General features: G+C 35.6%; 1 protein-coding gene across 10 annotated transcripts in view; it reads right to left on the reverse strand.

The window, feature by feature from the left end:
• Positions 1-15089, reverse strand: part of POF1B (premature ovarian failure, 1B) — a 76748-nt gene extending 61659 nt beyond the window's left edge. For all 10 annotated transcript variants that reach the window (XM_021080031.1, XM_021080030.1, XM_021080028.1 and 7 more), the window contains exons 1-2: positions 14993-15089; positions 14560-14880 (exon numbers count right to left, since the gene is read on the reverse strand). In XM_021080031.1, the coding sequence (XP_020935690.1) occupies positions 14560-14841 (282 nt within the window). In that variant the 5' untranslated portion in view covers positions 14842-14880; positions 14993-15089. The remainder of the gene's footprint in view (positions 1-14559; positions 14881-14992) is intronic.

Raw genomic sequence — 15305 nt, forward strand, 5'->3', positions numbered from 1 at the left:
CCCTGTTACACCAACAGCAATACTTCAAGCTTAATGTTTCAAGGCAGTCTTTGAATATGTTCCCAGATTTCCTGCTGGTAGCTGAAGATAATTGCTCAAACGCAAAGAATTGGTTTGGTTGTATACCAAACAGGTACATGTTCTTCGGTTTAAGAAAATGGTTATAAATATAACCAAGTGCAGGTGGATTTAGCCCACAGATGCAAAAGAAGCAGGCTCAGAGAGACAAGAAAAAAAAGGTGCTTTTTAAGTATGAAACAGTACGTGAAAAGATTCTAACATAAAAATGTATACGAATAAAGTCAAAGATCTTCCCTTAACCATCCTCCCTTCAAATCTCTTACCCAGAAGTAATCTTTATAGTCAGGCAAATCTTTACATAAATATATATGTATAAACAATAATATTCACTGCTTTTATTATTCTGCAATGTAAATCAAACAATATATTTTACATTATAGATTAGATAAATGTTTTAATTAATTCTTTTAAATAATTTATAGTGTTCCATAATGTTTTTTTGACAGTTGTTTACTTACCTATCTTTTAAAAATTGTTTCCAGGTTTTCACTATGTTGCAATGAGCATCCCTGTGCAATGTGAGTATTTCTCTAGAATCCCAAAAAGTGGGATTGCTAAGGGCACAGAGTATGTGCATTATTCTTTTTAACAGACACTGCCCTATTGATTTCCCAAATGGCTATGTCAATTACACATCCATAAGCAATGTGTAAAAGTACTCATATCTGAAAGATGTTTTTATGCAAACTTTAACATTTTTAGGCTGGGGCTAGTAATGTTAGGGTTTTTTCTTTTTTTTGAGAATACCATTAGTGCACACTGCCTGTACCTGTTCTATATATGATAGTTCTTTTTCCTTCTCTTTACCCTATTCAAATCTGATGACATCAGAAAGTTAAACAGAATGAAATTTACTAGCTATGTGGACTAGTTTTTAAGATAAAAAAGTGTACTGAGTTTTATAAACTTGCTGAAATTAACCCAAGTAGGAATGCACACATATGTACAAATATATCATATATATTATATATATAGATATATATTTTACATCTTTAGGACATATATTTATAGCAGTATAGGCAGAGTTACATTGTTCAGATGCTGAGATAGTAGAGACTCAAAAGGCAAATTGGTGTATTTGCACAAAGCCTAGTCTGATCCTAAAATGAAGAAATTATTCAGTCTTCTTGTATTTGGAAAGCTGATAACATTAATTCCCTCGGTTATACTTAATTGTTTAGAGCCTTCATTATTAGAATTGATCTAGGCAAATGTATCTTTTCCCATACAACCTCTTCCAGGATTCCCCACTGCCCTGCAGTGCTAGACACGACAGGGAGTTAGATATTTTGTCTTTTTAAATTATTTACTGTCAAAAGCAACTTTTGGGTCCCTGAAAACAAGAGATCCACCAGTAAGTGACTCTGTGAGAGAGTAGAACTGATAAAATAATTTAAACTTCTACAAATTCAATAGGGTTTTTAATACAGACAGCATGATATATTTACAGTGTATGCACAGACCTCTAAACTCAATAAAGCATTGGATTTTTATTTAATACTCCTATCACTTAAGCCCTTCAATTTTGCAGGAAGGCCTTAACTTGTCTGATCAAATATTCAGTATAGTATTGAGTCATTTAGTCCTGTGACTCAAATTTGCTAAATACATAAATATTGCCTATTGGCAACCTTCTTTAGGTAGAGTTTTGTTGAAAAATAATTTTGTTTATAAATAGGTAGGTTCAGGCTTAGTATAAAATTCAAGCCTGTTTTTTCCACAATGATTAAAGTAACAATTTTCATCCTGGGGAAAGTTACAGCAGCCTTCTTCCCACTCCTCCTCCTCTTCTTCCTCCTACTTCCCACCTTTTTCATTTTCATCATCTTCCTCTTCTTCTTATAAAGTAAAATACTTATGCCATTACCAATTTAAGATCAGAGTGGATTAAAAATCACTCTTTTTTGGGGATGACTTCACTACATCACTTGAGAGAATTGTTCCTACACCTTGCTATAACCTAAATCCGAGTAGGGAAATTCTAGTTGCCTTAAGGAAAATTCACTAGTCACAAAACTATATCTTATTTCTGTTTTAAAATTGTTGTGTTTTCCAGAATTAATGAATCACCTGAAATGCAAATGACCCTGTTTTCTCAGTTACAGTGGAAGAGATTTTGAGTAATTCAGTGCAGTGGAGAAAGGGAAAGCAGAAGCTGGAGAGATGTTATACTCCTTTAGGTTAGAAGGGAAATCTTAAAAACTTAGGACATACTTTAAATTCCAGGATTATTTCGGTGCAAGACCTTGAAAAATCAGAAATCGAGGGCTAAGAGATAACTTCAGCCTGAGACAATTTAAGATTTCATCACAAGGCTACATCTGAGGAAAGTTTCTTGAAAAATTAGTATAATTTCAGGATATCTAGATTGGTGAGGATAGGAAATAGGCAGATTTCAATGTAAGAGCAATGTGCGCAAAAACATAGTTGCGGAAAATGAGGGGCTATATTTAAAGAACAACAGTTTATATTTTGGCTGAAACACAGAACACTAGAAGGGAAGTTCCAGGAAGTAAAGACCCTGGGAGCTAGCTAATGGATGGCTTCTAAAGTCAAACAAAGAAATTTATAGACATTAAGTGTCACTGAAGGTTTTTTGGGCCAAAGAGTGTTATGCAGTGTTTGTAAGGAATTTAAGCAACTTTTCTACAGAACATATTCTGAGGTGTAATTAGGTTTCTGAAGATTTTTAAATAATTTTATTCAGCAATGTATGCATCCAAGCTGAAGTCTGAGATAAAGAGAAATAGATAAAAAAATAAGGCTAAAAATATTTCCTTGGAGAGTTCAAAATGTATTTTGATATGTGGGCAAATACTGAACAGTAGTACTAGTTTTTATGAAAGAATCTCAGGGCATTGTAACTGATATGCAACCGATAACAATTACAGGTAACTGAGTAAGAGTCAATAAAAGAAAACACTTCCACTTAACAGAATATACAGGGAGGTAGAGGGAATATCTCTATAAGCAGAATAATTAACAACTTTAAGCTAATTCAGTTAAAGGAAGTATCACAACAAGATCCCAGCAAAATGATGTGATGACAGATCAGAATCACAAATCCTTTAACAAAATTTCCCATAATAAGTAATGATAAATATTTGTCTATAGAAAAAAACTAACCAAATATAAACAAGTCAAATCCAGATGCTTAGTAAGATCCAAGAACTAGATCTAAAACTAAGAGAATTATTAGTTTTGTATCCTTCAACTTTGCCAAATTCTTCAATGAGCTCTAACAGTTTTCCAGTAGTGTCTTTAGGATTTTCTAGGTGTAGTATCATGTCATCTGCAAATAGTGACAGTTTTACATCTTCCCTTCCAATTTGGATTCCTTTTATTTCTTTCTCTTCTCTGATTGTCGTAGCTAGGACTTCTGAAAATTATAAGAAGCTGATGAAAGAAATCAAAGATGACCAAAACAGATGGAGAGACATACCATGCTCTTGGACTGGAAGAATCAATATCATCAAAATGACCATACTACTCAAGGCAATCTACAGATTCAAAGCTATCCCTGTCAGATTACCAAGGACGTTTTTCACAGAACTTGAACAAAATATTTTAAAGTTTGTTTGGAAGCACAAAAGACCCAGAAAAAGAAAAATGGAGCTGGAGGAATCAGGCTTCCTGACTTAAGACCATACTACAAAGCTACAGTCATCAAAACCATATGGTACTGGTACAAAGACAGAAATATAAATCAGTGGAACAGGATAGAAGGCCCAGAATTAAACCCACACACCTACAGTCAACTAATCTATGAAGAAGGGGATAAGAATATTCAATGGAAAAAAGTGGTGCTGGGAAAACTGGACAACCACATGGAAAAGAATGAAATTAGAACACTCCCTAACATCATACACAAAAATAAACTCCAAATGGATTAAAGACCTAAATATAAGACTAGATGCTATAAAACTCTTAGAGGAAAACATAGGCCAAACACTCTCTGACATAAACCACAGCAACATCTTCTCAGATCCATGACCTAGAGTAATAACAATAAAAACAAAAATAAACAAATGGGACTTAACTAAACTTAAAAGTTTCTGCACAGCAAAGGAAACCCTAAACAACACAAAAAGACAATTCACAGAATGGGAGAAAATATCTGCAAATGAAGCGACTGACAAGGGGTTAATCTCCAAATTTATAAACACCTGCAGCTCAACACCAAAAAAAAAAAAAAAAAACCCATCAAAAACTGGGCAGAAGATCTAAACAGACAGTTCTCCAAAGAAGACATACAGATGGCCAAAAAAACACATGAAAAGATGTTCAGCATCACTAATTATTAGAGAAATGCAAATCAAAACCACTATGAAGTATCACCTTACACTGGCCAGAATGGCCATCATCAAAAAGTCTACAAACAATAAATGCTGGAGAGAGTGTGGAGAAAAGGGAATCCTATTACACTGTTGGTGGTAATGTAAATTGGTACAACCACTGTGGAAAACATTATGGAGATTTCTCAGAAAACTAAAAATAAAATTATCATTTGATCCAGCAATCCCACTCCTGGGCATCCATCCAGAGAAAACCATGACTCAAAAAAACACATGTACTCCATTGTTCATTGCAGCACTATATACAATATCCAAGACATGGAAACAACCTAAATGCCCATTGACAGAGGAGTAGTTCAAGAAGATGTGGTACATATACACAATGGAATATTAGCCATTAAAAGGAAAGAAATACTGGCATTTTTAGCAACATGGATGGACCTAGAAATTATCATGCTAAGTGAGGTCAGTCAGACAGTGAGACCCCAACATCAAATGCTATCACTTACATGTGGAATCTAAAGAAAGGTCACAATGAACTTCTTTGCAGAACAGATACTGACTCACAGACTTTGAAAAACTTTGGTTTCCAAATGAGACAGGTTGGGAGATGGGGGTTTGGGATGGAAATGCTGTAAGTGTAATTGAGTAATAAAAAATACTATAAAAAAGATACTATAAGTGTAATTGAGTAATAAAAAGTACTATAAAAAAAGATACACTAGTTCCAGACTGAACTTTTTTCATGGAAGTGACCCGGAAAAAGAAAAGAGAATTGAATAGATGAGTTTTCTCACCAGGTGATGGGCTGTTATTTCATACCACCTAATATCCTCTTAGTATACCATCAGAGGTGTACAAGACACACTAATAGATCCTCAGATTTAATGGCACTGAAATTATGAATTAGGGGTAGGGGCTCCCTTCACCAACAGTGTTTCTGCCTCCTTGAGGGAGACATAATTTCCCTTGCATATACCAAGTATAATATTGAAAAATATAATTTAGGAAAGAATATTCAAAAAGTTTTTTTTAAAAAACTAATTAACTTATTAAATAGTTTTTTTTTGTTTTGTTTCACCCACACCATGCAGAAATTGCCTGGCCAGGGATTGAACCTGTGCCAAAACAGTAACCAGAGCCAGCAGTGACAACACCAGATCCTTAACCAGCTGAGTCACCAGAGGAATCCTTAAATAGCTTTCTTATATTTATTTTATGTGTTGTTCACTTTTTAAAAGAGGCAATTTGTGTCTTATTTTCCATTTTCAGATCAAAGAGAGGGCATAGAGGAGTGAAATCCACAGAACAATCCTAATCATATATCTTTATTAAAGCCACTGCTGACAGCCACATTCAGGCATTTTTGCAAGCCATAATCACAAACAGAGCAGGGAGAGGGGAGAGGAGGAGAAAGGGTGGATCTGAAGTTTTATTCTACTCCTCAAAGCAACTATTTTGAATGGTTTTGAGTTTTGATTTTTAAAAAAGTCCTAACCTTCAACAAATGTACAGTCCATGGTAGAGAATAAGAACCACAAAAATAATATACTACTCAGTACTATACACACCTTATAACACATATAGTTAAATAATGAAAAGTGATGCTAGTTTTAAAAGAAGACCACACCTGGGTTAGAGGTGGGAGCAGGGTACTACATTGAAGAGCGAGGGAGAAGATTCAGGGTTGGAGATGTCTTGAGGAAGACAACTTTCCAGATGATTTTTGAGGGATAAGTAGAATTCCAGCAGAAATGTGACAGAAGGGTGGATGCCGCCAGAGTGGACAATGGACTGAACAAAGGAAGGGGTGAAAGGGAGGCAAAATGTTCAGTTTGTTCAAAGAACAGTGTGTCTGGAACACAAGGTGGGAGAAGGTGAGTTGTAGCAGATAAGAACGTAAAAACAGGGTAGGACTGTTTTAAGGAGACTTTTTAACATCATTGAACCTAATTTTGGAACTTGATTATCAAAGTTTTGGAAAAGATTCTAAATTCCACAGTCAGGGTCATTCTATTGCTGACATCATGAATTTCACAAAAAGGTACAAGCCAATATTATTTCTTTATAACATTTCTATCAAAGTTCTCCCAAAATATTTATGAGTCTTTAAATAACTAAAATTAATCAACTTATTACCCAGTGCTAGAACTTCATGTTTAGATACAAAAAAAATCAATAAAACTTATGAGAGAAGTATATTACAAACTCTGAATAGCAACAAAATATTTCTGCCTTCTTAGTAAACAACATAATACTTTTAAAATATTGAAATGTTTGTTTCTATTATTTATTTATGCCCTGGCTTGTGTCCCAAAAGATTTTGCATGGTTCATAATGGGAGTACATACAAGAAAATGATCATGAAGCATAAAGAGGAATTAGATATGAGAGACTGTAAAACATAAATAGATTCAAATGAGTAGATCAGGAATATACAATATAGCATGGTGGTTACAAGTCTAGACCTGGAACTAGACTGCTTAGATTTAAATCTCAATTCTAACACATAATACTAGCCATATGAACCTAAGCAAGTCCTGTGCCTTGGTTACCTCATCTGTAAAAATGGGAATGATATTTGAACTTTATTTACTAAAGTTTAAAATTCATTCAGTAGGTTAAGAGAGAAAGGAAGTTCCAAAGAAGCTATGAAACTCATATTATGTGCCCAAAGGAAAGGAAGATGCATTTTGGTTGAGGAGTTGTTTGTTTGTTTGTTTGTTTTTTCTTCTTTTCCTCTTTTTAACCATTTGCTCTTTTAAAAAGTGAGGTTCTGGGGAAATTATATAGATAGAAGTATAGATACAGTCGTCCCTCTGTATCCACAGTTCTCCATCCGCAAATTCAACTAACGGAGGATTAAAAATATTAGGAAAATGAGTTTCCGTTCCCGTTGTGGTGCAGTGGAAAGGAATCTGACTAGTATCTACGTGGATGCAGGCTCCATGCCTGGCCTCACTCAGTGGGTTGAGGATCAAGCATTGCCATGAGACAAGGCTTGGATCCCTAGTTGCTGCGACTTTGACATAAGCCAGCAGCTGCAGCTCCGATTTGCCCCCTAGCTTGGGAACTTCCATATGCCATGGGTGCAGCCCTAAAAAGCCAAAAAAGAAAAAAAGAAAATATTAGGAAAAAATGAAAATCTGGAAAGTTTCAAAAAGCAAAACTTGAATTTGGTGTGCTCTAGCAACTATTTTCATAGCGTTTACATTGTTTTAGGTATATAAGTAACCTAAAGATGATTTAAAATACAGAAAGGATATGCATAGGTTATATGCAAATACTAGATCAGTTCATATAGGATATTTGAAGACCCACGAATTTTGGTCCAGATACCAATTCCCCTCGGACAGCAAAGGATGACTGTATGTGCATAATACATAGAAATCTTTCATTTGACTGCTTTTAAAAAGATTTATCAATTTAATTCTCCTACTGAAAGAGTCATTCTAAACATCTACTTTGAAATTTTGCAGCTTCATTTTTTTGTTTCATTCCTGTGTGTCCATTATCGCTGATCATGTAAGCTGGCAGCACTTTGATCACACATTGAATTTCTTTGAATGTGATGATCTTAGAAGGATTTCTGTATTTAAATGTGTAGTTTAAATAGATCTGCAGTTTCCAGTAGAACTGTCTGCAGTAGTGGAAATGTCTTATATCTGACCTACTGCTGTTGCGACTAAGGAACTGAATAATTAGCTTTATTTGATTTTAATTAATTTAAACCTAAATGTAAATAGCCACATGCTACCCTACTGGAAGTGCAGTGCTAGAAGAAGCAGTAGGTAAGAGGCAGACTGCAAGTAAGTTTTAATGCTTAGCGTCACTACATTTTAAAAAGGAAAAAGAAAAAAATGTGCACTAAAACCCCTCCATTTCAAATACTGACATTCAAGTTCAAAGTCACTAAGAGCATGGGAACTTCCAAATTACTCTTTCTAAAGGATATGTATGCCAGTAAACATTATAAATGCATTCCTGCTGTTCCAGTCTTTTGATCATATACCATGAGTTTTAGAAAATTGCTTTAATGCTTTTCCTTATTAGTCTTTCTTAGCCAGTAGAGCCCAAATAAGACTTTCAAGCATATGTTATTACCTAATCTTTCCAGTATCAAAGGAACTCTTACTTTATAGCCTATTCATTTAATTTAGCATCTTATTTTGGCAGTGCAGTTAGCAGATTTTGTTGGCTATATTTTTATTTTTATTTCATTTATTATTTTTTAATACAATGATTTTTATTTTTTTCCATTATAGCTGGTTTACAGTGTTCTGTCACTTTTCTTTCTTTTTTTTTTTTGTTGTTGTTGTTGTTGTTGTTGTTATTGTTGCTATTTCTTGGGCCGCTCCCGTGGCATATGGAGGTTCCCAGGCTAGGGGTTGAATCGGAGCTGTAGCCACCGGCCTACGCCAGAGCCACCGCAACGCAGGATCCGAGCCACGTCTGCAACCTACACCACAGCTCACGGCAACGCCGGATCGTTAACCCACTGAGCAAGGGCAAGGACCGAACCCGCAACCTCATGGTTCCTAGTCGGATTCGTTAACCACTGCGCCACGACGGGAACTCCCCACTTTTCTACTATACAGCATGGTGACCCAGTTACACATACATGTATACATTCTTTTTTCTCACATTATCAGCCTCCATCATAAGAGCCTAGACATATTTTTATAAATCAATAATACGAAGGGAAAGAATTAATGCTAACTCTGAGCTGGACACCTTCATATGTTATCTCATTCAATACTTACTATAACCCTGAAGCAAGGTATTATTATCTCCATTTTACAAATGAGGACAGGAGATTCTGAGAGGTCTTTTATTCCGGGTATTAGGGCATCAACGCTTACTATGTGTCAGGTGCTATGCTATGTATTTTTCACCATATATTATTGCATTTGATTCTAATAACAGTCTTACAAGTTAGGTGTTATTATTGCCCCATTTTACAGATGCAGCAACTGAGGCACATAGCTAGAAAGTGCCTGAACCAGGAATTAAACTGAAGAAGTTTAAAACCAAAGCTTACACTCTTAGCCACTATACTGGACTGTTTCATAGTTCAATACTCCCAAAGTCACTGCACATTTATTATTTGTAGCTCTCCCTGAGACATTACACAGAGGTTCATTTGTATGGGTATTTTTTCCACACAGTGTTCTCTGTGACTGATCTTTAGACTCTACAGTCAAGATTGATCTTCAGTCAATATCTATCAGTTTTCATTTTCCTATTGATCAAAGAGGTCAAGACCTTGGTGCAATGCATAAAGGAGAGACAGCAAGACTGCTGGGAAGAGCATACATAGGGCAGGACTTTGTTCTCTAAATATTTGGAAACGTATTGAAATGAACATGGAACTCTTTCTTGTTGCCTAATTTGAATTTTCAAACTTTACTTAAAAACTAAAAAATAATGTTCCAAGAAGGAAAACCATGTGAGCCTTGTAGATGCTCCTGTCAGTTTTAGTGACTATGAGAATCACTGAAAGTAGTGACATAGGAACAGTCTAGGGTGAACAGTTTCAAAAGAGGTAATACCTTCAAAAACCACCTGACATTTACGTTGACAGAATTTGCAAAGGCAAACTGCCATTTGAATAAATTCTCTGAGTACCATGGGAGGTGCTTTTGTTAGAAGCTTTCGAAACCAGTAACATGGCTAAATATCTGCCTTAGGTTATTGTTGAGAAGCTGTTCTGAACTCTGTACAGAAAGAAACCTGTAAATTATAATGATCTCCCTTTAGATGAAATAAACACTTCCTTAATTTATAATAAAATCTGTGATTGTGTTCTCAGTAAAAAAGCAATAGAGTGTAATAGTATTAGAACTCCTTCACTTCTTCCCTTCCCTCCAACTAAATTTCCTCATTTAAGAGACCCATTCCTGGATTCTTTCTCTTCTTTTCTTTAAGGAAAATAGGAAAGAAAATAAAGTACACAGTCGCTTTGCAATGCATGCTTTTTGTCTTTAAAACCTAGAAGTACATATGCTCCACTGGAAATAAAAAAAGTACAGTTAAGATAGCTGCTGGTGTGAAGAAAGTTAGCTCGAATATACCTGTTTAGAAAGATTTTTTACTTTTAAAAGGGGTTTAAAAGCATGGCAAATCTTGCATTTATTTAACCATGAATTGTCAAAAAAAATTTGGACCACAATAGTTAAAAGTTCACCTCTCTTCCCCTTGCCCCCCACCTTCACTCACACACACACACACACACACACACACACACACACACACACACACACACAGTGATAGCTTGCTAGTGCCATTGACTGAAAACAGGCCCAGCAATTTATCAGACCTCCCTTAAACAAGAGACAATTGGCAAGGGCATTTTCACCCAGCAATTAGCTGCACTCAAATTCTATAGCTTCATTTAATTGTAAGCACAAAAGGGATGACCAAAGCTGAAAACTCGGGCTTATTTACCCTATGACCTCATTCCTTTTTCAGGCAACCTACTTCCCTGAACAATTATTCACTTTAGTGACCACACCTTTGAACAACAATTTATCAAAGCAACACACCCATCCCCATGGAACAGGAACATTTTCTGATAGTATATAGAGATCCTGGCATAGGAAGAGAGCTATCCACAATCTTCGTAACCAAAGAAAAAGGAAAAAAAAATCATGTAAACAAAGAAAAGCCCAAGCTGAATAGTTATTGAGAGCAGAGGCCATTCATAAGCTCACATTCTTCCCTCAGTTGCTCTCTGAGTTAAATTTGGCTGCAAGTTTCAAATTTGAAAAGAATGGCAATCCATATAACATGCTGTAAGAGGTCCGTTCTTGCACCAAAATTTGTTTCATTCAATAAATATTGATGGCCTAAGAACAAAACTATATTTTAAGTGAAATATAGACATACAGAACACTTAAAGACCAGGTCTTGTATCTCTCCTTAATGTGGACTCTTCCTGAATAAGCAAATGGTATTTATCCAGATAATCTCAGTGCTTCCTACATCATAGGCACTTAATAAATATGTGTTCAGTGAATGACTGGTATTAAAATTATTTTATTTTAATCAGTTTCTCTCTCACACAGCTGAGCTCCTCTATATACACGGAAAATATCTTGAACTTCGTAAAAAAGCTTAAATTAATGGAAAGGGAAATATACATGTCCAGTGTGTATTAACATTGATGCTGTTCATTTAGGTAGTATTTAATTTTGAGTTAATGATGGCTGTTTAATATTTAGGCCTTTTAAAAGGTTGAACTGTAATGCTTTTCTTTTGTTTTATGTAGTTTTTAGAACTCCATTTATTTACAAGACCACATTCAGTTCTAAAATACACCTATGACCTTGATTATGCCTGCTTTTGATTTTTCCTGTTCATGTGGATAAAGCTAGTAATTTTAATTCTACCATCAATTTAAACAATTTCACCAGCAACTAGATTCTATATTCAGTTTTCTCTGAGAAACAGTGTATCAATCAGACAAAATAATAACTGAGAGAATCCTAAAATATATCTGATCAGTTGTACACAAGATACAAAGCAACATTGTATCTGGAGAAATTTAAAATATGTTTATGTCTATAAACACCATTTTAGTGCACAAGAAGGCCATAAAGGAAAAACATGTACTAAAAAGCCAGAAATAGAAAATACTAAAGCGCTGCAAAAAGCATTTGGTTAAATCTTATGTCTACTACATAGGCTAAAATTAAGATTCAGGAAGCAAAGCAGAGTGGCATTAACTTTAGTTTCTCAAAAGGAACATATTTTACTACTGACAATTATATATTTTTTAAAAATCTTATGAATTCTTTAAATATCATCCAAACCCCAAAATGCTAAAAACATTTAAAGCAAAAGTTTAAACGAATTCGTGATAACCAACAATTGATTATAATACCCATTTCCTAGCTGCCATGGTCACAAACTCTAGCATCAGAATAATTGCTGTATTCCAACTCAAAATGTCTTTCAAACAGGGCATATTAAGGAGAGAATTTTTAATACATAAAACAAAACAAAAAAAAGAACTTTAAATAATGTGTACTGCTTGCTTGTGCTTGGCATGGTATATAATAGTGCTGCCACCATATCTTACCCATTTCGTTAGCATGAAAGTAATTTCAGATCAATTTCAGGTCCTACTTTGTACATGTCATCCTGCCGCTAAACAGGGAGAAAGTAAATAAAATAATAGTTTCCTAGTCACATTCTTTGTGGCAGCTATCTAAAAGCTTTCTTGCCAAATTTACCTTTTAGTGGATTTATGAATGCCCTTTGATAGCTAACTCAGTTTGAAATTTTATCATCAAATTTTCTTTCTGCTTTTTTCACTAAGGGAATGAAGATTCTGATTTTCTTCACCGCACGTCTAGAACCTCACCTCCCTCATCCTCATTCAGCCCTTACTTTTCTTTCTTTTCAATGATAAATAATTTCAGACTTCACAACACCTTCCATTCCAGTATCTATTCCCAGTTCCCATGGCTCTACTTTCTGTCCCTAAGGCTCTTTATAAACTTCTCTGGGGAATTAGATTTCAGGATGGAGCTGCTCTAAGAATCGCTTAGCAAATAGCAGGTAGAAAGAAGGTAAGTCTTGTAAAAAGCTCAACCAGCTTGGTCCCTGGATTATTAAAAAGGAAAGGTGAACTAGAGTATACAATAAAGTGTGATCCCAAAAAATTTTCTGTGGTCAGTATTTATAATTTGCCAAATTTTAGCTTTTAAATTTATATCTATTTATCTTTCTTTTACTAGGAAGTTGATAGGAAAAGAGGTCAATGTATTTAAATAGCTATGCCAGATAGGGTGATTTTAGCATTCCTATAATCATGGTATCTTGTTTTTATCCCTAGCATTGTTTTAGGACTGCTCAGGAATATAGGCAACACCCACTTTGTGGTTCATTAACATCCTAATATTGCATATTGGAAAGTACTTTTGCATTATTATTATCATAAACCAGCAGTTTTGACCTTTTTTTCCTTCCCTTTGACTTCAGTGCAGGTGAAGTTTTTTTCAACTAGGAACTTACTGACAGTAAATGCTGAGGTTTTTCTTCCTGATTTTTCCCCCTCAAACTAAGCTAGAAGTTAAATAAAAGAGTAAAATCATGGCCTTTGTAGTTATTGGGTTACCAATATCTCTACAAAATTATTTTTAAAACAGTTTTACTATATACTTTAGATATGTTGCTTCGTATCCCTCTTAAAATTGTTGTTTTTGGGGAAAAAAAATCCACACTATTTCAGATCAGCATAATAAAGCAACACAGAATAATATCATCCCAATCGTTGCTTTTTGAGCTCTTCACAGTACAACTTGTACCTTGAAACAAAATTTCAGTTTGGACATAAGTTTTTAGAAAGTTTAAAGACATGCAAATTTAATGTAAAGAGAGTCAAAGATGAAAACAGACAGAGAGCTGTTAATTTTATAGTCTTGCAATGTTCTTTCACATTCATTGGCAAGACACTGATGCTAAGATAACCTCATTAAAAACAAATTTATTTCGATTTAAGGGGTGTCTTAGACTTCCACCATTTTTAGCTTTCATATAACAACTGCTTACATCTTGCTTTCTTCAATCCTGTATCCACTCTTTCAATATTCCTTCTATTAATATCCATAAATTATTCACCTTGGCTATAAAAAAACCAATGTGTCATTTTTTAGAAGATGAAACACATATGACATATCAAACAGGCATTTGTGCCTGTCACTTATCATGGAGCAGCATATTATTTGCTAAGCAAAATAAAAATTGCTAGTCACTCCACAGATGCATTGTCCCTGTGCCACCATATTTGATGCAAAAAACCTATTTACTTTTGATATGAATTGAATCAGTGGGAACCTACTTTATAAAAATGACTGTAGTCAAGATGAGGATTGCTTCCCGGTAGGAGTAAAAGGAATACCTCAGATCAGATATTCCAGTGAAGTCCAACAAAAACTGAGCCATCCTATGCTTTATTTTGAATATGAAAAGCATTGGAACTGGTAAACAAATGGCTATGGGCACTAGGAAATGAAAGAATAGCCAAGAGATGGAATTTAGGTGACTGCACATTGCAGATATAGCTGCAATTCAAGAGATCATATCCTGTAGAACAGGGGCAGAGAAGCAAAAAGAAAAGAAATGAGGTTCAAGATTTCCCCTTTCTACTGTTCTGGCATAGCTCTCTTTGTAGTACCTGGGAATGGTTGCTCCAAACCAAGTTTTGGTAGGAGGAGGCAGTTTTGAGAGGGGAGAACACTTCCCGTGAGCTGATGGGGTCCAAGGACTGAACCACCTTGTTCATGGGCCCACTGTAGGTCCTCACACGCTCATACACTACATTTTTTTCTGGAGGCTGCTGGGCTTGGCTTGACTGATGGTACCAGTGGTAATGCTGGGGCTGGCACTGCTGCCCCTCTGGGGACTGCTGAGTCCCACAGCTGCTGCTTCTTTCATTCCAATAGCTTGAGCTCATCATATTCTCAGTGGTCAGCAAGGTACTCCCCAGATGCTCTCCCTAAGGAACAAACAGAGAGAAATCATGAAAGGAAAGGAATGGGAAAGCAGGCAGGCAGACACATGTAGAAGCCTTTTATCAATCACCTCTCCCAGGGAGACACGAAAGTTACCTTAGCAGCAGCAGAAGCAGGTCTGGCAGCTGCAGAGGAGGCAGCAAAGTAGTTGAGTGCAAATGCAAAGTGGAGCCACCCTGGGAGATTGCTGCAGGAAATAGTACTGCCACGCCCCAGAGGGGTGGAATCACCAGGCAGGTTTACCAGTGGGAGAGGCCTTGCTATGCTATGGAGATAGCTACAAGGCTGCCCAGTAGACTAAGGAAGTCTGGAAAGAGCAGATCTTCCAAGTCCACTGGCTTGGACATTCACTTGAACTGTAAATAGGTAAAGACATGTCCATGCCAAAAGTTACTAGAGAAAAAAATCA

This window comes from Sus scrofa, chromosome X (assembly GCF_000003025.6).
Source record: "Sus scrofa isolate TJ Tabasco breed Duroc chromosome X, Sscrofa11.1, whole genome shotgun sequence".
In the NCBI taxonomy this organism is placed as follows: Eukaryota; Metazoa; Chordata; class Mammalia; order Artiodactyla; family Suidae; genus Sus; species Sus scrofa.